This window comes from Vanellus vanellus, assembly GCF_965231255.1.
Source record: "Vanellus vanellus genome assembly, chromosome: 21".
Lineage (NCBI taxonomy): Eukaryota > Metazoa > Chordata > Aves > Charadriiformes > Charadriidae > Vanellus > Vanellus vanellus.
The window spans coordinates 7,667,748-7,695,019 of record NC_138926.1 but is presented as its reverse complement, the minus strand read 5'-3'; the positions used below and the strand labels follow the sequence as shown (position 1 = coordinate 7,695,019).

The 27,272-nt window shown below is 42.5% G+C and overlaps 1 protein-coding gene across 1 annotated transcript; it reads right to left on the bottom strand.

The window, feature by feature from the left end:
• Positions 1 to 2,448: 2,448 nt before the first annotated feature.
• TTC12 (tetratricopeptide repeat domain 12) lies at positions 2,449 to 21,659 on the bottom strand (the record flags this gene model as incomplete). Its single annotated transcript, XM_082493750.1, has 21 exons — positions 2,449 to 2,714; positions 3,562 to 3,787; positions 5,189 to 5,288; positions 6,108 to 6,209; positions 7,036 to 7,104; positions 7,852 to 7,953; positions 8,499 to 8,633; positions 9,623 to 9,686; positions 9,891 to 9,983; positions 11,618 to 11,786; positions 13,134 to 13,222; positions 14,327 to 14,396; positions 14,976 to 15,164; positions 15,463 to 15,523; positions 17,141 to 17,212; positions 18,169 to 18,228; positions 19,058 to 19,179; positions 19,663 to 19,740; positions 20,326 to 20,356; positions 20,943 to 21,094; positions 21,596 to 21,659. The coding sequence occupies 21 exons, from the start codon at positions 21,657 to 21,659 to the stop codon at positions 2,639 to 2,641; spliced, it is 2,124 nt and encodes a 707-aa protein (XP_082349876.1). The 3' UTR covers positions 2,449 to 2,638.
• Between the last annotated feature and the right edge of the window lie 5,613 nt (positions 21,660 to 27,272).

Genomic DNA, 27,272 nt, shown 5'->3' with positions numbered 1-27,272 from the left:
AGTGTAGTCTAGCAGATAATACAACAGATCAGGTGTTGACAGATATCATTTCCAGTCCTAGCCATATCACTCACCTGAATGAGGTAACCAAGGTCAGGTCGCTTCATCTTTTTCCCACTCTAAGTTGTCTGGGAAAGGGAATTATCCTGACTGGCATGCGTACACCACCTGACACACAGGGCCCTAATTTTAGTCAGTGCCTCTACCCAAAACCAGCACAAGTTTTGTCACATTAGTTAACGCATTAAACACTTTCAAGAAGGCTCCATTTCCAGAAGTTCCACATCTCCAAGTTGTGTTCTGCTTCTTCCACTGGTTAATGGTCTAACCGTTGCCTGGTCTTGCCTGTACACAGCTGATAGTAAGGCCAAGTCTGTATTGCTGTGTTACCTGGATTAGAACAGACGTGCTATTTTACATCCTAGGTACTGTGATCAAAGTCTGTCATCTGCAATTCAACCCATATCACATTGTTTGACAGACAGACAGACAGTAGCATGATAAACCAGCATGGATACCAGACCTGGTGCTGTTAAGACTACACAACATGCAACTTTACAATCATAACTAAAGCAATAATTCTACTAGAAACAGTAGTTAGTATACTCGTAGTCTCTGCAGACCACTTACCCTTGAGAAGGTATAGATCTCTTCCCACAGACTATCATGAATTACACTACCCAAATTGAAGTCAAGACATATTCCTGAACCACAAAATCTGCTGCAACTGTTTTACAAGTATAAGAGGCTAGAAAAGCAATCCATGAACCCATGCCGACTCCCACCTAGGACCTACTGGCAGGTTCTTTGTTCTTCAAATGGGGCTGTAGCTTGTACAAGCTCAGCACCCCTTCTGTAACTGCTTGATTACTCAGGTCCACTTCCCACCCCCAAATGGCAATAGTTCCTGCTAGTAACCTCACGCACTCGCAAAAATTCTGCAATAGTAATTCTTTTTGAGGAGGACAAATCAGTTTTCAAACACCTTTTGCAGAAGGAAGTTAGAAGCAACTCTCTTACCTAATCACCATTTTCTTCTGGGGACAATAGCAAATGGTGTGTGAAAGGTTCCATTAAGCAAAACTCAGCTTGTCAGTCAAAAATCAACAAATATCTTTAGCTTTTAGATGGTTTTGACTCTCCTGTAATTTTCTGGGGACACATTACACCCAGTGTTCCCCTCTGACATCCTGCCTCTGAAAACACAAGACTCTTTTTTTTTTTCTTTCCTTAAGACAATGCTCAGTGTTTGTCAGGTTTACAGGATAGTGCTTATTTGAACTTGAACACTACACACGTTATTTGCTACATATTTCTCTAGGCAGGGTGTAACTTAACAGTAGGAGCTTAAAAAAAAAAAAAAAAGAAAAAGATTATCATTTGTGTGCTTTTCACTGTGAGGGGAGAAACACTAGGTGCGAGAGAATTTGCTTCTGAAGTGGGAAGATGATTCAGCTGCTATTTTGAAAAGGAGGTGATATATAATTTGTCAGCCACTGTTCTGAAGGGACAAGATTACATACAGAATAGACACCTACAGGTGTCAAGGAGGTAAACTGAAGAGCCATTTTTAAGTTAAACATGACTGGCCTGTAATACTTCTATATAAATGTAATATATTCTTTTGTTTCCCACGGTCAAAACCAAGGCAAAAAAGAAGTATCGTATTTATGGCCAAAGTCCTTGTCTAGCCTAAGTTCTATAAGCTTTTAATATAGATTTCTATCTATGTGCATCTATTTATTTTTGAAGAGACTATTCCTTAAATTTGACAGGCTTCCACCAGCAGTACTATAGCTGCTGTTCTGTTAGCACCACCACCAGTCCTCAATATATATGCTTTCCAGAAGCATCTTGAACACCAACTAAAACTGTGGTGTTTTTTTTTTTCTTCAAAGATGATTCATGTGCATTCCTAGTGCTTTGCCTTGATTCTAGGCTTTGAGAAAGTACTTAAGATCAGGAAGGTCAACTACTGTTCTTACTCCACAAAGAGTAAATGACAAACGGATCCTACTAAATTTAAAAAGATAGTAACACTACTAAAATAAATAGCCCATAATTCATACACAAACCTCTTTGTCGTAAGTTATCACGAAGACTCAGCTCTTGGTGAAATTAAGAGAAACATATTTAAGCAGGTAAGTATGAGGTTTATGATTTAAGCAAACCGTGAGGTGGTATCACACATGAGATACTGAATCATCATCTAGCCACCAGAGGACAGGGTATGGGGGCAAAAAAAGGATTCTTCAAAGTCCCAGCTGACAATTTATTTGTATTTTTTTTCTAATACGCTGGGTGCCAGACCCAAACGGGAAAGCAGACTAGACAAGCCATTGGTCAATGATTAACCAGCACAGAACTTGCCAGTAAGAAAGTACAACATCATTTATTAAAGTAAACTCAAACTTATTACAAGTTGTTATTTTAGTTGTTAGCCTAGATAGTAGGTTAGCTTCTTTCTCCTGATACTTATATTTATCGATATTGTTTCACTGGCTTATATGAAGGACCCACAAACACTTTGAAAAGGGATTGAAAAGGTCATGTTCTTTGAGTTAGTTCTATTAAAGAAAAGCAGAAAATACTCAACAGCAAGTGCTATTAACAGCACGTTTCAAAGCTCTCAAAGACTTCAGATGCTATGCACGTATTTCACAGAGGAGTTCAGGATGGCCAGTCCATTCAGTTTCCGCAGTTGAACAATATGCCTGAAAAGATGACAGAAAAGTTGCTATGAGGGAATATAAGATGACTAACAACAAAAGTTTTAAGTAGCATGAGAAACAGAGTTTCTTGATTATTATTCTCCCAAAACCGGAAAATTAAAGTTCTAAATAACACTTGGCAATTGTTCCAATAGGTGACATTTCAAATTAACATAACAAAGAAAATAAGGTGTTTCCCTTTTATATCTCTCAAGTGTTTGGCAAATCTCAGAACAGATATCTTCCCTATTGCTTATTTGGGATACCCAAGCAGAAACAAGATACTTAACCTTTTGGAACCTAAGCATTATCCCTCGCTTTCTGCAGTAGTTCAGTATGTATATTAACAAGTTGATCTCAGTTCCTCTGTCTGGAATGCGGTTCAAGACCCAGCTGACAGTTTTCAGCTAGATGGAGCTTGGCGTGCTCTTGGCAGGCGGCAGCAGACATTCTTTGCTGACATTTATACTTTTGTTTTGCTCTCATTATTGCTCTGACCTCTACTAGCTTATAATACCACTCCTCCTCCTTCCTTCTTCCAGCCCAGGTAACATCAGAAAGCAATGCAAAATGAACTCCTTGAAACATGTTAAGAGCCAAATAACAACGCAGGAACCCTAAAGCAGAACTGTGGGGACAGTACCACAAGTGGGAATTCTAGTTGGAGGAAGGGTGATAGATTCCTGGGGTGCTTATATAAATCAGACTGTTTATGTAAGTCAAACTAATCATCTGCCCCATACCTGCTTGCTCTATGAATAGAATTGACTTACACTAGTCTGTTTTTCCAAGAATTATCACCTAATAACAACCAGACAGTGCCAGACAACAACAGTTGCCTTTACAATACCTTGGTTCAGCGACGCAAAGCTTCCCCAGGGCAATTGCTGCATTCTCCTGCACTGAAACTCTTGTAGCGTTGCCACCAGCATGTTTCAACAAAATCATCACAACATTGGAATTCAGTAAGGACGTTGCTGCTCCAGGAACTACAAGGCACTGGCCAAGGCAAAAAGCAGCGTTTCCCACAGTCATTTCATTCTCCGACTCCAAGAGCTTCAGCAGCACACTGAAGTCTGGGAGAAGGAGAGATTAATTGTATATTTGTGCATGGATTTGTTCAAACAGCAATGATATTTTCTCCTGTCTTGACCTAAACTCCTAGAGAGCGAGCACTGTTCCGTGTGTGGCATTTTTCTAGAAAACCGGGAGAAGCAAAGGAATTTCATAGCAAGGTTCAGGATCTGGGATGCTGTCTCAGCTTCACCTGCCTAGATGTCTTTCTCACGGAACTGAATCTACACTCTAAGAGGTTCTCTAGCATGGAGCTTGTGTTTCTGCATTTGTTTATAGTTCTCTGAAATTGAACATGCCACCTTTGCTGCTTGCAGGATCTTGCACTGGTGTCTCACCCCACCAAACAAGCGTGGCAAGCACAGAGCAGAGCACTTGCAGCACCAAGCTAAACGTGTTAAGACAGAAATGCTGTTCTGGAAAGAATAGCTGAAAAAAGGAACATAAAACCCCTTTCTATATATCCTTAGCTAACATAAAGCAGCTCAGCTCATCTACTTCTGTAACCTACAGTTGTATAGCTCTTGCTGGCATCTGCTGGCAAATGGAGACAACAAAAATAAGAATCAGTGACTTTTCACAGGATTAATACACACAGCTTTGCTGGAAAGAATGAGACGGAAGTGCTCTTGCCGATTTGAGGAAATGAAAGTTTTATCTACAGATGACAGTGAAACTAATATGGGGTGTACAAAAGGAAGATGATGCTCTGAAAGCCTTTTAATGAGTGGAAATCCTTAGGGTTCAAGCTGAACTACACAAGCTGACAGTTTCTTGACAGGTTCAACCATTTAGATAACACTTAAGTATTCTCTGTTGTAGTTACATTAGCATTAATTGAACCTGAATTTAAAGCAATCTAAGTAGTATTGTACCACATGACTTGAGCAAATATACTCAAAAATACCCTAAGACACCTGCTCTGATATCATGACTCTGTCTCCACACCTATTTCCGTTTAATCCCAGGCCAAATATCCACATGTAAATTGAAGGAAAATATAAACAGCCTTGGCCTCTGGAAATCAGATGTCTAACTGAAGTTTGTTATTTTAGCCACTAATTTCAGGAAATACAACCTAATTCAGTTACAGTTTATAAGCACTTTTTCCAAAACACACACACTTCTGGCGCTGAAAAAGCATATCAAGCCATTTTCCTCAACTGCAATTTCTCTAACTCAGGGTCATTATCTTATGTGCCCGTTTCCATCCACGCAGAGAGCTAAGGCTCATTAAACACTATTTCAAGAGGTAAAAGGGCACATTACTCAGAAAACACAGCTAAAGCCTTGCAAGAGTAAAATCTAGTGTTCAGTTCTGTTCCAGACTGGAAGAAAGTAACTGGACAATACTGAGATTACATCTCTGCATTCAGTCTCTACGTAGTGAAGTTGTCACTTACTTTTATCTGACTTCACTAGATCTTCTTGAGCTTCTCTATTACTTCTGGTGCAGATGGAAAGGGTCTTTATACCATAATTGGATGTGATCTGTCCTCCAGCCTAGATTTGATTAGAATAAAGCATACACTAACAAACACGTGGTTCATACCCCAACTTACTCAAGGTTACAGAATAGTTTAGGGTACCGTGGAGATAGTTAGGAATTTCTTATGCCTAAGCTCAAATACTAAACTAAGACCTTTGTAGAGTGTATCTCTCCAGATAAACAGAGGCTGAAACTGACACAAGAACCATCTCTTTCCTGCCACCAATGAACATACAAAATTCCCTGAATCTCTGGAGCCCAATTCCTTTCAAACTATTAACTCCTCTGATGCTTGCTACTTACAAGAGCCCAGCTGAGTGCCACAACCTTTTCCTAGACTAGTTTTATCTGCATCATAGCAAATCAGTAGAATATGCAGCAGGCTGGGTGGATACACATTCTGCTAGATACATCGATACACAATCTGTAGACACTGGTTTGCTAACATATGCATATATTTAGGGAAAAATTACTCCCAAGCTTGATTCAGCACTCGCTCATAATCAGTGGAAAGGGCTCCATTGCTTTTCAGTGGTCCGAATTAGATCGCACCAATGTTATGCTTTAACCCTCCAACTGGGCCTGCAGTAGTGGAATCTTGAATTTGCAGGTCTCTGCAAGTAGAGCTGTGCACAGGCATCTGGCTCACATGGGAATGACTGAAAAATATGGGCTATGAACCAGACTAAGGCGGCAGTCTAGTCTCCAAACTGGCCACCTAGCTTAAAATGAAACTTATGAGCACTGTTACAATGGACAACGCAGATGCGGACACGTGCAGCCAGAGTGACAATACAAGCAGAAATAACGTGAGTTTTGTTAAACTAATTTACTTTCAAGAATTTGATCATTTTCTTCACCACCCCTCCTTTCACTACTTCTTCTACCGCTGAGGAGGATGCTGGCAGGATGCGACTTAGCACTCCAATGGCTCTCTAAGTAGAAAACAGTGAGAGAGGAAAAAGGAAAGTTTATTTGTCCCGACAACTTTAAAGGGGCTTTCAAATTATTTTGGTTTTGTACATGGCAGAATAAAACCAAAGTAATTAAAGTGATAAAAGGAGAAAATTTTAGAAATATATCAAAGAACATCTTTAGGACACGGCTTTTTTATTGCTTACTGGAAACTGAACTCAGCACAGCTTCTAAAGGCTCAGTGTAGAGAGAAGTAAGACCAAACTGAGATCAGGACAACTCCCTGTATGTTTATTTATCGAAATAAATCCCTAGTAGAAACCAGCCCAGCACTGCTGGTATTGAGTCAAGTAAAACAGACCAGAACAATTCCTGTGAGTTCAGAGAGGTGAACGGACTTTGAGTCCACATCTGCTCCTATCCATTTGCCTTGAGTAACTGCTATCTGTGGGAGTTACACACCATTAATAGGAGTACAATCTCCTAGGTATGATTCGCTTACAAGAACTGTAAAAAGAAACAGCTGCTAAACATCCAAATTTTTCTTGCTCCTTTGTTCCTAAATTGATTTAAGAGTTTTATATTGAAAACCATCCTAAGGATGAAATGATTTGTAAGAGCTTCTATTAAGTAGATTTCAAGAGAACACTGAGAACCTCTTGCAACAATCAATATAAAAGCCTGAATAATCTAACTGTTATGTTATTTCTTTACTACTAATAATTATGAACGTTGTAAGCTTCAAAGCCTAACGTACAGACTTGCACAGGGCAGCAGTTTGCACCGAAGTGTTCAGGTCAGGTCAGCTAACAGAATCTTTCATTAGCCCCTAGATATCCCACTTACCGTCACAATCCTTCCATCCTTTTCCCGGAGGAGAGACATGCACCTGCCACTTATGTCCACAGCGAAGTGCTGAAACAAGTGTGAAAAACTCAGGTCCAGCTGATTGCTGGGAAGACTTAGAGCCGAAATGGGTTAATAGACAAAGTACAACAAAGAATCCACTGGATATCAGGGCACACATGGCAGTAAGTTACTAACATTATGGCACCCAGATGTAACTTCAGAAATTCTTTCTTGATGGAATCTTTAGTTTTAAATAATTTTTTTGGAATGTGCCAAGCATCTAAGAATATCCCATAATTGTAGACTGATGCCAAACAAAACATTTATGCTGCTACAGAAAGGTACTATATGTGCTTTACACTTTGTTTTTCTCATAAATATCTGTATATGGGTGGTGGTGGTAGAGGACAAAATTTTGTAATTTTTTTTTCAATCTTTAGCTTACTTAAATTGTCAAGTACTCTTAATGATAACCTTAAACACCAATAAAAGTTAAAAATTAACTGAACACCAGCAAAACCCAAGGTTGGCAGCCTTAAAGTGCTTCAGCATGCTTGATGTGAAAGAGGGCTCCAAATCCATCTAATGCAGTCAAGCTCCTTTTCCCTGTACAGACCGGAAGGTTCACAATATTCCACGGTCATTGCCTCACCTGTTCTGTTTGGATGTTCTGGTATAACTTCAGTGACTTGTATTAGGCCCATTTACAGTGACAAGGAAGGAGGATGCTCTAACTGCTCAAGCCATTCTGAATGTCTAAGGAAGCCACTATAAGAAGAACCCAACCAAGCAACATTCACAGATCTTGTATACCTGGATGATCACGTTTGATTCAAGCAGTAAGTTCATCATTAGACCCAGCACTGCAAACACACACTCCTGGTATTTGGGTGTGCTGACATCAAAGCATTCATCCTGTGTACAAAGGAGAGAAGAGTGCAATTGATTCAGAGGTTCATAACATTCAATTTCTCAGTCTTCCGTGTGCTTACTTACATGGTGCACCAGGGGAACCCTGAAGCACCATGAACTCAGAAGGAAGAAAATGTCCTGTGAGCACCAGAGCTAACGATACCTTTTTGATACAGATTCGTTCTTGTGTTTGTTTCACTTTGGTATCTAAAACTGCACACTCCACACTTCTGATGCTTAGGCACTTAACAAGATCCTTTCCTACTCTCTGAAATCTTTAGTTTCTGAGGACTGAGTTCATACTGCTTCCTCACCCTGAAAGGAGACACTTGCAATAAGGGACCACTCGCTCTGCCCCACCCACGTATTGACCCGCAACTTACGTGGACAATGGACCGCTTTGAGATCTTTATCCAACTACCAGATTTGAAAGATCTCAGTCAAGGGCTCAGAGCTATTAGTGGAGGCAGACAGACAAGATCACCCAAGTCCCATCTCCACAGGAGACAGGGCTGAAAACACTATTCTATGGAGTCAAGTTTCTTTACCACAAGCTGTAAGCAGGCCTGCCAGCACTCTTTGCACTCAGCCATCTGCATTCGAATGGCTACATCCGCACACAGATTCCCCATGATGCCAATGCAACGGGCAAGGGCTGGCTGGTTCACCAGCTTGGCAGAGGTCTAAAAACAGAAGAGTGGAATAACAAATTAAGAACAAATAACAAGGAAATAACAAATAGGTGTTCCTATCCCTCTGGCAATAGAAAATGGGATTCCAGAATCTCTCTCACCTCTGTTAAATCCCAATTGTCCAAAGTTTGCTAGTCACCGTCATTTTCACAATGAATCTCCTGATGACATTTCAAAGAGTCTCGGGAAAAAGTGACTGGAATCTGTGGTCCCTAAGCTCAGACTGCCAGTACTTCCTGCTGTCACGTAAGTTACAGAACAGAACAGCCTCTACTGCAGCTGTAATTCCAGCAAGGTATATTCAAATGAGACAGCAACAAGCAATGTAAAAATGCTGTAATTATTGCATTGTCTTGATGCTTATTTGGAGAAGTGGAAGCATTTTACTTTCCAGCTATATCCGCCATTCTGCAACAAAACCGATATTCCCTATCATCTTCCCTCTTCCTGAGGCCAGGTTTCTGTACCAACAGTATTGTAAGCTTGCAGTTTATATAAACGGTAACCAGGAAAGGGATTTGAACCGCTAACCATCTTTACCTTGTGACCTAATGTCATCTCTTCACTCTGATCTCTCAGATTAGAAAGAAAGAAAAAGCCACTATCCAAGATACAACCAGTTGGTGACAGTGGAGTAAAGTCACATAAGAAGAGTATAACAAAGCTGAGGGTGAAATCTTGGCCTGACAGATTACCAATGGGAACCTGCAACCACGTCCAGAGTTTTTACTGAATATAAAACTAGCAATGTGCAGAAACAAAGCACTAAGTACTGGAAACTGAGAACGTTTTCCTGAGGAAAGCATACGACAAAACTCTATTTCTTACGCCTACAGAACTAGAGACACAGTAACTACTGTAGTTCTACCACAGAGGGGTTCTGTCTAGGAACAACTGGCTGTAAAACTGGAAAGAGTCATGTTCATAAGACATGTTACACAAAAGTAAATCAGAAATACAAAAATTTAGATCTTTCATACCAGCAACTGGGTGAATAAAGGTAGAACATCTGTGGAAAGCAGGACACGAGACTGGATTTTGAACCTGTTGGGGGATAAAGCAAGCCATATTTAGACACTTACAGCTTTAGTCACAGATAAAGGCAACACAATAGCAACATAGAGACAAGGTAAACATCAGTCAGCAATGTACCCTCACAGCAAAGAAGACCAAGAGCCTCTATCACTAGCTTATATAGTACAATTCAAAGCACAACTTTATAAAAATGAACGAAGAAATGCAAGTTACCTTTCCTCTTCACTTAAATCAGATAGTATGTTCATGGCACTGCTAGCCCTGGCATCACTGCTGTTCACAAAGGTCATCAAAATCTGCAGCCATCTGTTATTAAAAAAAATAAATTATGTCAGCTTTGGTTTAATTATTAGAGATCAAAATTGTATTTTACTTGCACCAATACAATTTATGATCTTAGACTCCTTTGTGTTCAGTAGAGTTCTGACCAAGATGGATATACTAGGCCCTCCAACCATACTCTGTCACCTAAGTGCCATTAGAACAACATTTTGGCACTAGATTCTCTCAAAATATTGTCCCTCTTTGCACAAGTAGAATGATTTTGACCCATTTAACAATTTCTGTCAGCATTAGAACGTTTCATCAGCATGTAAGTTTCACAGACATTTGAAACTAAGCTGCTTTGCTGCTGGCAAACATCTTAAGAGACAGACAAGTAGAATGCAACAGTCAAGACCGAGAACACCATCAGCACAGCCCGGTACCGAACAGCTTCAGCAGACTGCAAAGGCCTGCAGGGAAAGTCAGTGTTGATGCTTGCATAGCTTAAAAGGACACGTTGAGCAAACCCAACAGTCATTGGAGGGGTTTAACTAAAAAGCTTTATAGTAGCAAAGAAAAATTCATCTCCTGGCTGCACAAAAAGAGCACCATACCATTCACCTTTTGAGCTTTTGGAATAGCACGCGCTTGCAGCTGTGGGAGATTTGAACTGCATACAGTTCACAGGACTTCAGATTGTGAACCCATAAGCTCTGCCGAACAATGAGTACATCTGAAGACATGTGCAGAGGTTTCCACCTGCCCCTCTACTGAGCTGAAATTCTCATCTCCAACTTCGTAGCACAGTAAAAGAACTTATAGTCTCATGTCTTTTTGATGGCGAGCCCAAATGCTAAGAATATCAATATCTGCGACTTTACCTTCTGAACATCCTAACTCCTCTCACGCAATCAGGCCCAGGATCTCTTTCAGAAGTTGACAGAAGATTTTTTTTTTTAGGCTCCTGATATTTCAAAGCCACAGTAATATTATGTGCCTTTTTTAAGCATGCTCTCAGATGTGGCTCATTTCTTTAACCTTTCTTCCAAGGAAAAAGGTCTCTGGGTTAATGTTGTATATCATACGGTGAACAGTGTAGAAGTGCTGGATAATCTTTTCTGTTCATCTGCTACTTCAAACCATGTAGTGCAAACTAGTAAATTAAAATTTCTCCTCTGCTTAACTCTATCCTATTGTCCTGCTATTTCCTTCTAAAGGTAATAGACTGTTGTTTCATTCCCCACTCAGCGAGTCATGGCAACACTGACTAATCATAACTACCAATTATCAAAAGAGGAGAGAGTTGCAGCTTGAAATGATGAGCTATTAATAGACAATAGTGTAAGCATCTAATTGAGTGCTAGACAAACACGCACTTAATGGTTTAAAAAAATAAGGTAACCATACCTCAAAATTACGTGAACATCCTCAAGAATAAGCCCTTTCTACTTAGTTTCACAGACTTCTTCAGATACAAAGTTTACTGAAGTTTTTTCCCCACACACCTACCTTTTACCTCTGCTTAACTGGGCCTACCTATCCCTCAACTGAGAAGTGTCAATGCCATTATGTTCCTTTCAGAAAGCCTGTCACCATGGTGCTAGTGCAGTAAGTTTTGAACATCTGTGAACCCAGGCATTACGGAAATTTGTCTGAGGTGTAGTAGCATTTATTACTTGGTTAGGTCCTGGTGCCTGACCAACAGTCTCCTCCCATTCTCATTCTCTGAGTAAAGAGAGATCAGTGCTAATGTCTCCTTTTGGATCTCCGGTACCCCAGAAGAAAGCAGTTTTGGCAGCTGTGCATTCACATCAGGGTAAGTCAATAGAAGACGCTGATTTTCTTCTGAAAAAAGTAAAGATTTAAAAGCCACGTCACCCACAATGGCATCCGCATTACTCTTATACTTACTTTTTAGATTCTACTTTTACTACTTTTTTCCCCCTCTAAGTGCTAAATTAAGAAGTTTATGTCTTTATTTCATCCACTGATGTGCCCATTCACTCTGATGTGTTCATCTTGCCTAATACTGCTGCAGAGCAATAGTCAGGCAGAACACCCACTGATCTTCCCTCAGCTCCATTAGTTCAACACATTCACTGGTGTTTGAATTCCCGCTCTCACTAGCAACACACTAGTTCCTCAGGCACCAAACATTTGTTCAAGCAAACAGACACCAGAAAAATGAGCATGAAGCAATTCCCACTTCATCAGCTGCCTGCAAACTGCTAGGGTCCAGGCTGTTCAGGCACAATAGCACACTGCCCTGCCAGGCACAAACAAGTTTAAGACCTTGCTACAGTTCGTCACCCTTGGTGCTGTGCTGGTAAACGCACCGGTGGGGCTGAGGTGCCGATGAGATGGGTGAAGAGTTCCAGGTTCAAAATAATCCTTTCCCCCTTTTCTGAGGGTGATATTTAACCTGGATTTCCCTGATGCAGGTGGCATGCTGGGGTGTGGTTGCTCTGCTAGACACCACCTGAGCAACCTGCGCCTCGCTTCTCGTGCGGCTACACAAGCCTGCACATTATCTGTATTCACTGCTAACTACCTATAGGCGGCATATAAAGCAGGTTTTTCCCTCGCCTTGCAGCATGAATAGTCTCTTGGGCATCAGCTGGATCCTGTGATACACAAGTCAACACAGACACTGTCACCAAGCATTCCGTATTCTCCTTGTGTGGCACTCTGTACCACTTCCCCACCCACCACCACCACCCCCCATTTCTCATCTAGGTGTATACTTTCCAGAAACTGAGACAAGGGCTGCCTGCCCAATGACTACTGACCGAATGCTAAAGGCATTCGGCCTTCTCTAATGGTGCTTCCATAAAACTCTGCTTTTTGCTGCTATAACCGCTTAAAAAAAAAGACAAAAAGATACAAGTGATATTATCTTAACAGCAGCAACAATCACAGAGAATTTACTTTCCACTCCTTCAGTAGGTTTAAAATGCTCACAGAAATAGACCGGCAATTTCATCTCATGATGCACAGAACTGCCAAAATTGTGATTGCTGCTAGCAGTATACCTCCAACGCTTGCATTTGACCTGTAAAACTTGGTTTACAATAAGGTCTAGACCCAAGTGCTCTGGGAAAGTGATGGTCATTCCAAAAAACAGTTTGAGACACAGTAAGTGCCATATTAACAGCAGATTAACAATGATTAATGTTGATTACATAGTTTTACCATTCCCAGTGCAGACAGCTTGCCAAAGGAAGAGAAGAGAAACTGACAGGTCCACTTCAGCAGTGTTTTTTCTCTCTGCACAGAAGCCCCTAAATTAGAAATTTTAGTTTGTAAAAAGAGCAAAGGACAGATCAAACAATTAGCTCCTTGGCTAGGGAAATCCGTGAAGCCCCGCAGAGATGAGGATCTGCCACATGAACACTTAAGCTCTAAACCCAGGTCATTGGTTAAATGTTTTTAGGACTATCAGACTTGTTTTCCAGAGGATCTCCTCCAAGACCAGATTTGTGATCTACTAGCTCCACTCTGCCCTAAACACACACAGACCCTATACAAGCATTACACACAGTATTACAATACAGGTGATAAATTCAGTTCTGCACTTAAATAGTTGTGAATAGCCAGGGCATAACAACTTCATGCAAATTTGGAAGTGCTTCATCTCTTAAGTCGATTTACAGCCAACACCCAAAATACTGATGAACCCTGAAGAAGTTGCTGTGCTGCAGTCCCATTGACAATCTTAAAGATTAGCTCTCCTGCCCTGTTCAACCACATCACACTGTTCTGAACCAACCCAATTGTGCAAAATTTTCAAACTGCATCTTTTGGACGTTTTACTTGTTTCCATTATGTGTCTGAACCTGATAAATACACATTCAGACAAGAAATCCCTCTAAAGACAAAGTTTATAAAGCAATACAGATAAATATTAATCGGATTTGTTTCTAGATTACTGAAATGCAATAGAATGGCAGCGAAGAAAATAAAACAGCAGAAAATAGAGAGAAGAGTTTTGCAGGTTATATTAAAGAACTATATGGCCAAATATTTACCAATGGCAATTAATAGCATCAAGGAGTTTAGCCAGGTATATTTAAAGCAACTAAGTGCTTTCAGATGTTCTTTATATCAAGTTTTTTTGCAGACCTGCTTTCACCATGAGAGATAGGATAACTGTACAGAAATAGGAGACAGAAGCAGAAATGCACTCATTCTGTTCATTGCATCTACGAGAGCACTGTTTGTACAGAAATCAGATATGTCAGACCATTCAGACATTAAAATCTGTTATTACATTATCTTTTGATCATTTCATCTGCATTTCAAGAGGTGATTGTCTTTCTTGAAAACAATATTTTCATTTCCTCATGCCGTTAACACCCTACTGTTTTCCTTTGGAGAGCTCTTACCGTCTTACAACCTCGTTGTCTTTGAGGATACTGAACCCATTGTTTGTTCTAAATAAAGTTCGCTCAGTGCCTGAAAAGTTCAGAGAGAAACAAATCAGCTCTATGATACACCTGGCTGATGTATCATTGTGAAGGCAGACTTCTGCTCTCCTATAACACAGTGTTAAAAGAGAAGGTCACTGCATCAACAGCTTTGGGGAAAGAATGTTGTTAAAAGAGGGGAAAAACTCCAAGAATGCTATTTGAAGTAGAAACAGCTTTGAAGCTGAAAACCACTCTAATTCATGCCTGGTGCTGTAAAGAACAGTTGATTTCAAGTTAAAGGCTTTTTAAGAAGACTGAAACATGAGACCAGCTTTGCAAATCAATATGCTTTAACAGAGAATCACAAATATTTCAAAATCAATGAAACACTTCTTAAGAGACCAAATCTGTAAGAAGTCTTAACAGCTCAGCTATAACATCGCTCTAGTTCTAAAAAAGTGCATGTAAAAATCTACTGGTCATAGATTTTGACATATCAAACCTTGCTGATTTTCTGTTTTAAATATAGGAATAATTTTTCTGTTCCTTTAAAAACTACTCCACTTGTATTCATCTACTTGGATTACATCTCCCACGATCAACCACCTCTGCATCAAATACTTACAATCTTTCATGGCTCCTGTCAAAAGTCTGATCCCTCCTGTATAGTAGAGGATATTCTGGTCAGGCCTGTCAAGTTTCTGCAGCAGTTCTTTTATGGACAGAGCGGCAAGCTTTCCAGACTGAAGTTCCTTCATTGCTCTCTCTTCATCTTTCATTCTTTTTTCCTCCAAGTTTACCTCGTTCAAACAATCTTGGAAATCAAAAGAAAACAAAGCATGCCAGTTAAATGTTTTGATTCGGTCAAGTGTCAAGTAGAAAAATGAGGCAAACTTCATGACAGGGAGTGCGCACCACCTTATACATACAGACATACAGAATGAGCCACGGCTCCGGTGAGTGAAACAAAGCTTCAAGAAGAAACAATCAGAAACAACAGCTACATGAAAAGAACTCCATCAACAGTTCTGAAGAGCAGAAGATTGGTGTCCATTAAGTTCCATCGTGATCAGAAAACAAGGGAAAAAAGCGTAAAAATTTTCATGTCTTACCTTTAAATAGGCTCTCCTTTTGGGGATCGATTTCTAAGATCTTCTCGTAACACTGCCTGGACTTGAAAGAGAAAAGAATTAGGCCCTCAACTTAAAATAAAAACGTGAAGATGATAAAAATTATATCCTAGTCAGAGTCATCCAGTTTAAGCTCAAAAGTTCTCGGACCACAGTGTGAAAAAACAATAATTATGGAGACACACAAGTCAAAGCTTTCATAATTAAAAGTGCAAGTTGAATATTATTCTCAGTTCCTACATCTGCCTGCTATTTCAAATTAAACGGAAAATTTCAAGTACAAACCTAGGAATGTACTGGTAGGAACTAAAAAAGCACAGTTCCAGTGAGAAAAAAAAAAAAAAAGCATAGCATTAGAACTGCAGGAACTGTAACTATCACCAGTGATCAGACTTGTGCATTTTGTATCTTCATCTTCTGTTTGTGCATTTTGTGTATCTTAAGCATATGCTCAGAATTAAACTGATCACCTAGCTTGCAACAGGGAAGAACCGTCTTCACAGATCAAGCTGCCAAGAACCCCTCAAGGGGGACTTCCAAGAACCCCTCAAGGGGGACTTCATGTAGACTTTTACTGTCCACACTCTACAGTTATTTCCATTGGAGTAATTTCTGACAGGATCAGAAACACTTTTGAGCTTGTCTGCTCTCCTCTTCAGGCTCTTTTTGAAGATGAAGGGTCAGGATTGTACTAAAATATCTGGCAGTTTATTTCCAGCTAAAATATTTGTTAATAGGATATTCCACTATTTTAACAGTATTTATTGCTTCCATTAGGGTTTCGCACGTGAAATGCGGAATTAAACCTTTTGTTTGATGTGCATTTCACTGAGATCTTGGGGGAGCAGATACCATTCTCACTAGCATCTTGCCTCTTAACAGTTCACTGAACTTGCATTCCGTAGATTTTTCTCATCCACAGGTGACATCATCAGTTATATGCAGCAACAGTTTAATAACACCCACTGCACAGAGCAATTTAGGATTAAAAAAATGAAATACATTTTACTCAATTGCCTCTTTGGAGGAAATGTAGTCCCTGCTAGTAGACTGCAATCACAAGACTCTGCAGTACCTGACAAGGACACTGCTCCTTCCTTCTGATCCTTACCCAAGCTGAAATACGGCACTTCCAACACTACCACTCCCCTGAGCACACACTGCCAGTATCAGTCTTGAATCACTTCAACAGAAGCGCCAAACACAGGATTTTCTGCAGCATATACACAATCCTTGCAGACTCCCCAAACACTCACCCAGTCTAGAATGAAGCCTCAGAGCACCAGAGTAAAACTTGCTGTCTTGGTGTCTGACAGCCAAGTGGTGACAAATTCTCACCAGATAAACCATGTATACCAAACAGGAAATTCTCTCATTCTTTTGAGGTTGATTAGAGTAGAAATTGACACAGCAACACAGAAGCATCCTTCCACACTTTGTTCTAAAGGATACGAGGTAATTTACTAATACGTGGAAAGAAAACTTAATTTTAGAATTATTAGTCTTCGCAAAGCACAGAAAATTTCTCTCAAGTCTAAAGGCTCAACATACTTTCATTTGTCCAGTTCTTAAGATCACAAATTTCTCCCCCTCACCCACAACATCATGTCAAAAGCCGAACAAAACAAGGTCCCATGGCCACAACATTTAGTCAACTTACCTCACTGCAGTGCTTAAGTGCCAGGTGAGCTTTCCCCATGAGAAAATAGGCTTTAATACATTTTTCATTGCACTGTATTAAAAAAAGGAATTATGTGTTTAGAAATTTTAGCTTTTAAATATTTTTTCCAGCTTTCTGATTAGTAGTTATAGCTGACAAGTAACTGTAAGCACAGAAGAGGGTATTCATACTAGAGGCATCTGAAGTTTATATGCTGAATTATTACCTCCAGATACCAACTTTCCTTCCCTATGCAAGGAACTTAGGCTTTGGTCTGGTTCAAGGTGAAAAGCAGCCAGTGCTAATATCCTTCCCAGAAAACTGCACTTCTGGCAATACAGACTGTCGTACAATTAGGTAATGTTAAGGCCTGCATCAACAAGTCTATAACCACACAACTTCTATAACAACAGAATTTCTGTACATCTTTTGATTAGTTCTGCCAGGAATGAAATAAGCACTAATTTTCATTAGCTGCGCATAAAAAAAAAACAACCAAAAAAATTGAGGCAACAGTAAGAGATTAGGTGATCTATTCCAGTTCAATTATGTTTCAAAAATATTTATTTCCTTAAATGATGCTGCCAATATTATTAATAACCTGTTAATTGTGGGCATCACTGGTCACGAGCATCACTGATGTAACACAACTGAATTTGGATTCAGCTCTTTAGCGTTTTATATAATCTTTGCCTTTCCCAACAGATCTGATCTTTGTGAACTTAGAGAATCCCCTTTCCCTTTTTAGAAGGAAGGGCAAGATATCACATGCAGTTAATAGCTTGTTATCACTTATAACAAACTTTTTAATTTAAAGCTCTGAAGAGCTAGGAAAGATTCTGCACACAGGCGGCACTGAAACAGTAACTGCTTTATACCCCTCAAGTTAACTCAGTATGCAGGGCTCTGTGCACCACCACTACATTCTTTGTGTTCCATTAGCAAGTTGTCTCCATATAGCAGTTACACAGAAACCCGCCTTCCAGGAGTGCTTGAGCTGATCATAAAAGACAGAATCCTGAAGTTACCTTTAATGCCCATTCACAGTCACCAATGGCTTTTTCATACTCGTGCATCTTCAGGTAGGCCTGAAATAAAATCAAGAGAGTCCAGGCAGAAGAATTGGAATACTTCAAACGACTTCCACTAACTGTTATATAAACGTTAGCTAATTTAAAAAAAAAAAAAAAAAAAAAAAAGACTGTTGATTTGCCTGGCCATTGATTTTGCGGGACCATTACCAGCTGCTTCCTAATTTGTCTTCCATCTCCTTGGAGTGTGTAATTTAGAATAAATTTAATAAAACAAAATTCAATACGCACATATGGATTATACAAGACAAGTGGAGAATGCAAAGCAAATGTTATTCGACAGTTATAAAATTGATCCCTAAAAAAAAATAATAAAAAAAAACAAACCAACAATGCGTTTAAATAAATCTATGATTTTTTTCCACTTATTCTGGGGGAGCAAGGGTTAACCTGTGCCACATCAAAGACGGAGGAGACACAAGCTCTCTCAAGAAGGACTAGCCACAGCAGGACAAAAGCCTCCCAGGGATTCAAACTCATCGATCAAGAGGGAAGAATTTACACCTCTAATGATCTTCTTCACACAACTCTCTCATTAAGTTTGTAAAACGATTAAAACCTTCAGTCTGCACTGTCTCGCTGTTAACTTCTACCCACAGTAAAAATTTACTGTTGATAATACGGCAGCAAAACAGAACTCATTAATTCCTGGTAGTGGAGGACAGCCAGGAAAAATTGCTTGCTCCCTTTTTTAAGCCCCTCTGTAATGCAATGTATGTTACCTTTTATGAAATTCACTTCGATAATAGAACAATCCTTTTTGGGTTGTATCCTGGCAAAGTAACACTAAAAGCAGTCTAGTGGTAGCTCATTTCCACATGCTGACCTGTGCTCTGTTTGTGTAAAGCTCCTGCTTGTCTTTCAGTTTTTCCAGACCTTCAGTGTACTTCTGAATGGCTATGCCATAGTTTCCTTTCCTGAAGGCATCGTTTCCCTTCTCTTTCAGAGCTGCAAAAGAACATACAGGCGTTCAAACTAACATTTGTTTTTTATTTCCCCAAATAGTGACCGAGGAAACAGAGGCCATATTCTCCGGTTGGAATAATCACAAAAATTCCAGTCCAGCTCCACTGCAGCTGCCTTCATTAGCCATGATGTGCAGGGGGCTTCTGAGCTATTCAGTGCACATGATCCCCATCTCTCTCTCCGCAGGAAAACTGAGCATTTCTCTTTGCCCAGCCCAGCTCTCAAATACTCAAACTCCCTCCCTCCCAAACCCTTATCATAAAGGGGATAGTATGGAAAAGAACGGGTGGCAAACTCTGCAAGTATATAACCCTGTTATATACAGCTAATCAATGCTGTGTCTCAGATAACCGAAGCACTGTCTCAGTGTGCATAAGAATGGCAATAATGGAGTAGCTCGACAGCCTCTTAAATCAGCCTAAGTAGTTTGAGAAGACATTAGCTAGAAAAGCCTTTAGCAATTACCATTTGCTAAGTGTTCATTTCTCTTCCTTCGTTTAGCTCGTTCTTTTGCATCCTTTTCCAGAATTGCCAGAAAGCTATCTTTGAGCCAGGAGAGTTGATGGCATTTCAGTTTGGTGTGGGTTTGTTTGTTTGGTTTTTTTTTTTTTTTTTTTTTAAAGACAAAAAGAGAAAAAAGGAGCAAGCTTTGTTAAAGCCAATCTACAGATAAAAAAAAGTCATTTCTAAGGTATCTCTGAGTCATTTCTCTACAAAGAAAATATTAAGGGGATATTTCAACAATTAAACTGGAACATGAATGACAAGCTATTACGCATAAAGACTGCTACCACTCAGGATTTGCATACCTGCCTTAAAGTATCTCATCTCTAGAGATACACCTGTTTCCTTTTCAATTCAGGAAACTAACTTTTTAGATGAGAGAACAGAATATGATAACAAACTACACCAACAAGCTTCCTACCTACAAATAAATACAGCCATACTGGCAAGATCCTTGAGCCTGTTCCTAGATCTGACTGAATGTTGACTAAAATCACTAGACAAGTTAGTTTTGCCTGTGGCAGTAGTTGAATTAGGTCGTGCAGGAAATAACAGCAATCCTTACTCCATCTCTGATACAACAGATTGAAAATACGCTAAATACTAGAGGGAGCACTGTCCTACCTGCATTCACTGCCTCTGCATTTGCCTTGTCCTAAAAAAAGAGAAACACAGCACATGCATGTACACATACAGACATTTTGGTAAAACCCATAGCCACAAAGGAACACTCAGTTAAGTTGTTCAAAGCCACAAGGCCTCTGAAATATCCAGATTGATACATACTGGGAAGATCAAAATGACACTTAACCACAGGACGGTAAGGACTTAGTTATTTTTTACATTACCAGAAAGCTTCCATTTGTATCTTTAACGAGGCATGTGACTGAAATCCAAACCCTACTGAAGGACTCAAAGCCTAATGAAATTAACCAAGAAATTCTTGTGCCTTCAACTGGTTTTGCTCAAGTTCCTGAAGCGCAGATAAAAGCAACAAGTTATGGCAACTCAGTGCTTATAAATAACTCGGATATAGCCAATTCTGGGTTCTTAGTAGTCTTTAAGACAGAGACATCAAGTACCTCCCAATAAGGTGACTAGTGAAAAAATAAAGTCATGTTCAGAACATACTTGTAAGCGTTGTTCAAGATTTTTCTCCTGGCCAAGGAAGGAGAATTAGTATTATTTAAAAGACCTAAACTGCACATAGCTTTAACTTCAAAGGGAAAAAATCCTCTTACAGAAGCTTGTGTGTTGATGACTGTTCTATTCACCACAGTCTTGCTTTCTTCCTCCTTGTTATTTTCTTGATCATGGAGTCTTTTCTCTGTTTCAGCAACGATTTTTTCCTGGACAGCTGGGTCTGTGGAGTTCAAGCCTTGCACTAACTTGGCTAAAAACAGAAAAAAAAAAAAAGATATACACACAGGACTCCAAGTGACGCTGGAAGGACCAGGAGTTCCGTTGTGCCTCTGATGACATATGCTTTGAAGACACTGGTGACCAGGATGGCCTTTACAAATGACAATATTTACAAATACAACTTCATCTCATTTCCAAGAACTACTTAACGCTTCTGCATTATAAAAATTCCCAGGTTTAGAAAGCAGCCCGCGGCACCCGCAAAACCTCACCGCACCTGAGCTCCTGAAGAGACCTCACGCAGAGCAAACTCGGAACGAGGGGGTGGGGTGGGGTGGAGCAGGAGTTTTCTTCTTTCCCATTCTTTTTTTTGCCTTCCTTTTACCCGCTCCCGTTCCCAGACAGCCCCGAACACCCTTTCGGAAGGAAACGGGGATGTCCCGCTGCCGCCGCCATCGCCTCCCCGCGGGCGGCGCCATTCCACGCCTGGCCAAGGGCGGCCAGCTCCGCCCCAGCACCGCGGCACGCTTACCGATGTCGTCCACACGACGGAGGAACCGCTGGAAATCCTCCTCCTGGTCCTGGTCGGCCAGCATGGCCGGGCCGGGCCGAGCCGAGCCACCGAGCCAGAAGACGCGCAGCAACAGCGCCGTTGCTATAGAGACTGCGCCCGCCGGCCACGCTCTTAACGCACGTCAGCGGGAGGGGCACATAGGGGCGCGGTTATGCAAACGAAGGGGCGGTGCTTCGCTGTCCGCCATTTCGCGGTCCGCAGACCGTGGCCGTTCCAGCTTTGGTGCAGCTGCGCCGTCTGTGGGGTACAGCCAGCTGCTGCCCTCCTTCCTCCTCCGTCTGGGCTCCTTCTAGCACAACCTAGAGCCATCCGAGCTCTGCTCGCCTGGCAGGGCGCAGCGAGGGGCCCCTTGCCCGGCCCGGCGCGGCGGGCGGCAGGGTGGCCGCGGAGGAGCGGTGGCTCAGCTAGGAGTGGGGCTGCGTGGCCGGACCGCCTGGGACGTGCGTGGCCGGGCCGGCCCGCAGGGGCCCGGACATCACCAGCCCTTGCACGGAAACCTGCTGCCCGCGTGGAAATGAGGCACCTGAACGTGTGTAGGTTGACGTGGTGCTTCACTGGGCACGTAACGGGCGAATCCTGCGCAGGATGTACAGACAGACCTATAGAAAGGGTGTGCCTACCTCCTCTTCTTGCAGATTGCTTTTGGATGCTCTTTCAGAGCTATGCTACTGTGGGAAAAACACACTTTTGTATTTGCAGTGTATATCAGCATTAAGCAGGTGGCTCGCTTTCTTCCACCCCATTTCTACTAGCTAAAATGCCTTTGGTGGCAAGCAGTGCTTATATTCCTACTGCAGCAGAAGGACTGGCCTGACAGGGGCTGTGGGGGCCCACCTACCAAAGGTCTTCCAGGTGACCCGTCGAGAATTACCTGTAGCACGGCAGAGAAGCTCCTAGAGAGCCACTTCATCTTGGCTTTCCTCCCTTAATTTCTGGCTTGGTAGCTCACAAATGCCTCACTGGCTGCTGAGCTGAATATGCTCCTTTTCCCTCTGCTAATGAGGTCAGCCCTTGCCGTGCAGCCTGAACGTATGCAAACCAGGAGTGAGATCTGCTGCTGCTCCCTCCTGCTTGTTTTACCAATACACCCATCTGGGTTTGATTTGGCAGAGCGAGGAGGCGAGCTGCCCCGCTGGCAGCTAACGGCAGGGAGCATATCAGCGGAGGCACAGGCATGTCATTTCTCCAAGGAGCATATAAGATCCTTTTGGTCTGGCTTTTTTAAAGCCCAAAGTCATCATCTGTTCATACACAGGGGATAGGAATGGGATAGCATGGGCAACAAAAAAAAAAAAAAATCAGTGAAAGGGACTTATTTGGTTAATATAAATGTTAGCTGAACTAAATTTTAGCAGACCTACCAAGCGTGGGAGGGAACCTGAAGAAATACAAACGCTCATCCACGACCAATACCCTCTAGCCCTCGCTGCCCTGATTTTTATACCAGACTTGGATTTATCTTTTTTATTAAGATACCCTTTAAAGACTGGAGCTTTCTCAATCTTTGATTGGGAAGGAGAGAGACCAGAGTCGGCTGAGGGTTAAACCCTCGTTCAAAGTGGGCACTTCTTTCCTCCAAGTTGATGGGATTAGAGGGTCTCAGCAGCGTTTGAGAAGTGGCCACTTGACAGCGAGGATTTCTGTATCCTCTGTGCTATCAGACAGTGGCGTGTCCCTGGGGGGCAGGTCCCAGTAGGTTGCAGGGTCTGGGGGGGTCTGGTGCCCAGGGAGGCTTCATACCACTCCAGGGAGCCAGCGCAGCCCTTCCCAGGGTGGGACATGCAGCCTGTCACCAGTGAGACAGCCAGGGGGTGGCACCATCCTCCAGCGCAAAAAGCAGCTGGCCAGCTGGGAGCAAAGCTGTGATTTCAGGCATTTTCCTGCTTTATTGTTCATGTCCCCAAATCAGCCTCCATGGTCCTGCCAGCCAGGCTTGTGCACTGTGTGTGCTGCCAAATCCGAGCTACCCGCCCGGCTGTGCTGTGGATGCACGATCTGTCCGGGTGGATGAAGCCACAGACAAGGAAACACTGGGGCTGGCTGATCTTCAGCAGCACGTGCAATGGCCCAGAGACACGTCTTTCAACCTTTTTAGGCTCTTCTGCCATTGCAAGAGAATGCTAGCCCTCCTTTACACCACGTGGACCTGCTGGGATGTGTCAGGCTTGTGGTTCAGAGCAGCCTCTACATCCAGCCACCCCTCACACTAGCACAAAGCATGTCCCTATCAGGACACACACATGTGCATACGTGACTCCAACAGCCAGATGGGTCCTTGTCACCAGTCTAAGGAGATGCTCTAGGGCTGGTTTTGGAGCCAAAGGACTGGAGGTGGCGGTTAATGGAAGCTGTCAGCCACCAAAGGGAGTCACAGCATCACTGACTTCCTGCTGCACTGCCAGGACATTTTAATTCCAGACACATTATAAGCCAGCCCCCTCTCAGGAGAGAAGGGCGAGAAACAGAGAGAGAGAGGTGACCTGGCAAGTCTCCTGAGAGCGGCAGCGTAGCCTAAGGCGAGGGATACCAAGAAGGGCAGGCCATGCTGGTGTCTGCAGGGCGTGAAATTAGAAATCTCACTGTGAAGTTACAACCCGCAGCTACATTCATCTGCTTACTCTTCGATGTCCACACTGCCCGGGAGGAGAAATACTCTCCTGGGCTATGTGTGCCAACAAGGCGCTGAGCTTACTGACTCCACAGGCAGTGAGAGTCTCCTGTCCTTTCCGGCCCCTTTGCTGCAGGAACTGCCAGAAGATCCCTTTCTCCTTCCCTCATGCGTCGAAACAAAATAGCTCCCTTCTCTTCTTTCCCTTTAAGACAGCTCCGCTCTGGCTCATGTAAGCCGCCATCCCAGAGGTGGGTTTTTTTCCTCTAATGAAGCTGTTTCAAATCCAGCGTCCACAGTGCCCAACTAAAAATACTCATGAGGCAATAGCTATGTCACTGGGATGCTTCGCAGTCTAGCTTTTCTTTGTTACCCTAGAAAATCTGGGGAATAAAGCCACACTTGAGGTCTGAGAGAATAAAAACCGTTACAAGTAAACCACACACAGTACAAAGAGCTCGGCTTGTCGGTTCATTAAAAGACTGGTTTGGAGTTGCAGATTTGCAGCAAGCGGAGGTGGAGCAGCCTTTCTTGCTTACCGCTCTCTCTTGCCCCACGGGTGCTGCATGCAAGCAGCAGCATCCAGCCTTACGCAGTGACGGAGAGAGACCGGCTCGATTCCTGCCTCTCCCGCGACAGCACACAGAGAGGCTGATGGAGACAAGGGAGGGGGAGTCGGAAAGGTTCTCTCCAATGGCTGTGAATCTGCGCAGATAAACTCCCTCCAGATGGGTGGAAAACAGAGCAAGCGCTATTCCTGCAGTTTCTCCCCTCACATCAGGTGGTCTGACTGCTGCAGTTCAGCCTCCTGTGCGCTCTGGGCTGCCGGCTTTGCACTCTCCTTCCCTCGCCTCCGGGATACCCCACTGGAGATGGCCTGCAGAGCGAAGCCTTTCAGCTTAAAGATGCAGCATCTCTATAGGCAGATCCTGCCTCCACTCCCAGTCACCCGCATCAAAAGGGCGTTACTTCTGCTCCTCCCATTCAGATTCCCCTTCTCTCGCCATACAAGAAGTTGCATTTCATTCTGCCATTAGATCTGTTGTGTATTTCTCCTGTTCAACAGGCTCTGCAGGAGGGCTACAGAAGAAAGAGCAGAGTTTGCTAGCTGTGCGTGGAAAGCCGCTGCTCCCGCCCAACGCTGTTCGCATGTTCCTATAAAGGAACTTACGGAGTAGCTGGCCGACAGGGTGCTGTCCTGCTTGCTGTAGGGTCTCTGATGTGCCAGTGCTCCCAGCAGCGGGGAAGAGAAGCCTGCAGGACCTGAGCCTCTGTGGGCAGGATGAAGCTAATAATGCAGCTGTGGAAAATGAGTCAGAATTCATTTAGCAGCCAGGCAGAGATTTCATTACAGCAAACGAAATGAAGTTCTCAGCTCAGCTCTGCTGTGAGATGTGCTAATCCCTTCCAGAGAGAGAGCTGTAAAAGAAAGAGTCAGGAGAGGGAAGTCAGGAATTCCGACAAAAGAAAAACAACAGCTATAAAGGAGCTCAGAGCATGACTCTGGAACGTGAATTCAAAAGGAATCCTGCAGTGACAGATACGTGAGGAAAGAACCCACCAAGAAGATGGATTGTTTCCTGTGCATTTTTCCTGTCTCTTTTCCTGGGACAGCCTTTTCTAAAGCAGTATTACCAAAGACATATGGGGCCAATGCCAGCAGCTTTGCTGAAATACTGTCTTACTGTAAACCACAGTGTAAACAGCAGCTAAGAATAAAGGGCAAAGCGCTGGAGAGGAAGCGGAAAGGAGGGTAGTCTCTTGGGATAACGAGTACTTTAGCTCAATACATTTACTTTCTCCTTTCTCTGTGAACAATTCTGGCACCCAAGTATCAATATGTATCAGAGCTCTCATTTCTCCTTCCACGTCCTGGGAGATCAATGCTTAGGATGGAATTAAATTTAATTAGATTCATCCTGCGTTAATCAAGTTCAGGCACCCACTTCAGGATGGGTTAAGGACACCTTTTAAAGCCAGTGCTTACATGTCCCTGCCCTCCCCCCCGATTGAACAGGGGAACACCTTTTCCTGGGAAATCCAGCTGTCCCCGATTCACAATGGACGTGAAACTGCATTTGGGTGTTACTTATCTCAAGGGAATTATCTACAGCGGGACAAAGAAACCACCTTTAAACTCATCTTTGTGACGCTCAGCACTTTGGAGGAGCCCATCAGTGGAATCACGTGCTGGCAGGTGTTCCTTCTGCTCATCCAAAGTTTGGAAAGGTGCTACAGTAGCCCACTGCCACTGCTCGTCTACAGCCCAGAGCCTCAGACAGATGCTCAACTCCTGCTGTGGGCACATCGCAATGGGACCGCTCCCTCCGCGCTAAGCTCCCGTGCAAACGCAGCCCTGGGAATGCATGTCTGTACACAGGACCCAGCAGAGCATCTAAAGAAGGGCAGACTGTACGCATAAGCTTTTTTTGTTATTTTTATTTGAACACAGTATTCTGACAGAATGCAAAGTCAAAATCCTCAGTTAGTATCAGTATTTACACCAGTGAGAATGGGAATAAAGGTGGAATCGATGTTTCACTCGGTAAAAAGATTTTTTCTTTTTCTGTTTTTTTAACAAGATAGAAGGCCCCCAAAAGTAGGGAATGCTGGGTAAGGATGTCAACGGAGGGTCTGAGAACAACTATCAAAACAGCCTAGTGTGAAAATCTGGGGTTTGAAGGCTCCATAGAAAAGTGTGAAAATAAAACTCCACTCTAAAAGCTGAACAACTGGATGCACTATTATCTTATCATCTTTACGTATGGTGCAGCATGAAATGTAATCACTCCACGACTAGAAGCTGCTCGGTCTGCATTGCCATATAGATATATATGTATGGCATGGATACATATATAAACGTATACAGCGTAAACAGCATCAGGTTGGTCCCTCTTCAAAGGTTGAAATAAAAGCAATGAAGCCTAAGCTATCCTGGAAATGGGGTACTTCTAAATGACAAGAAATTATTCTCCATTGAGGGCAAGTGTAAAACAACTCTCTAGAATTAATCTACAAGGATTGGGA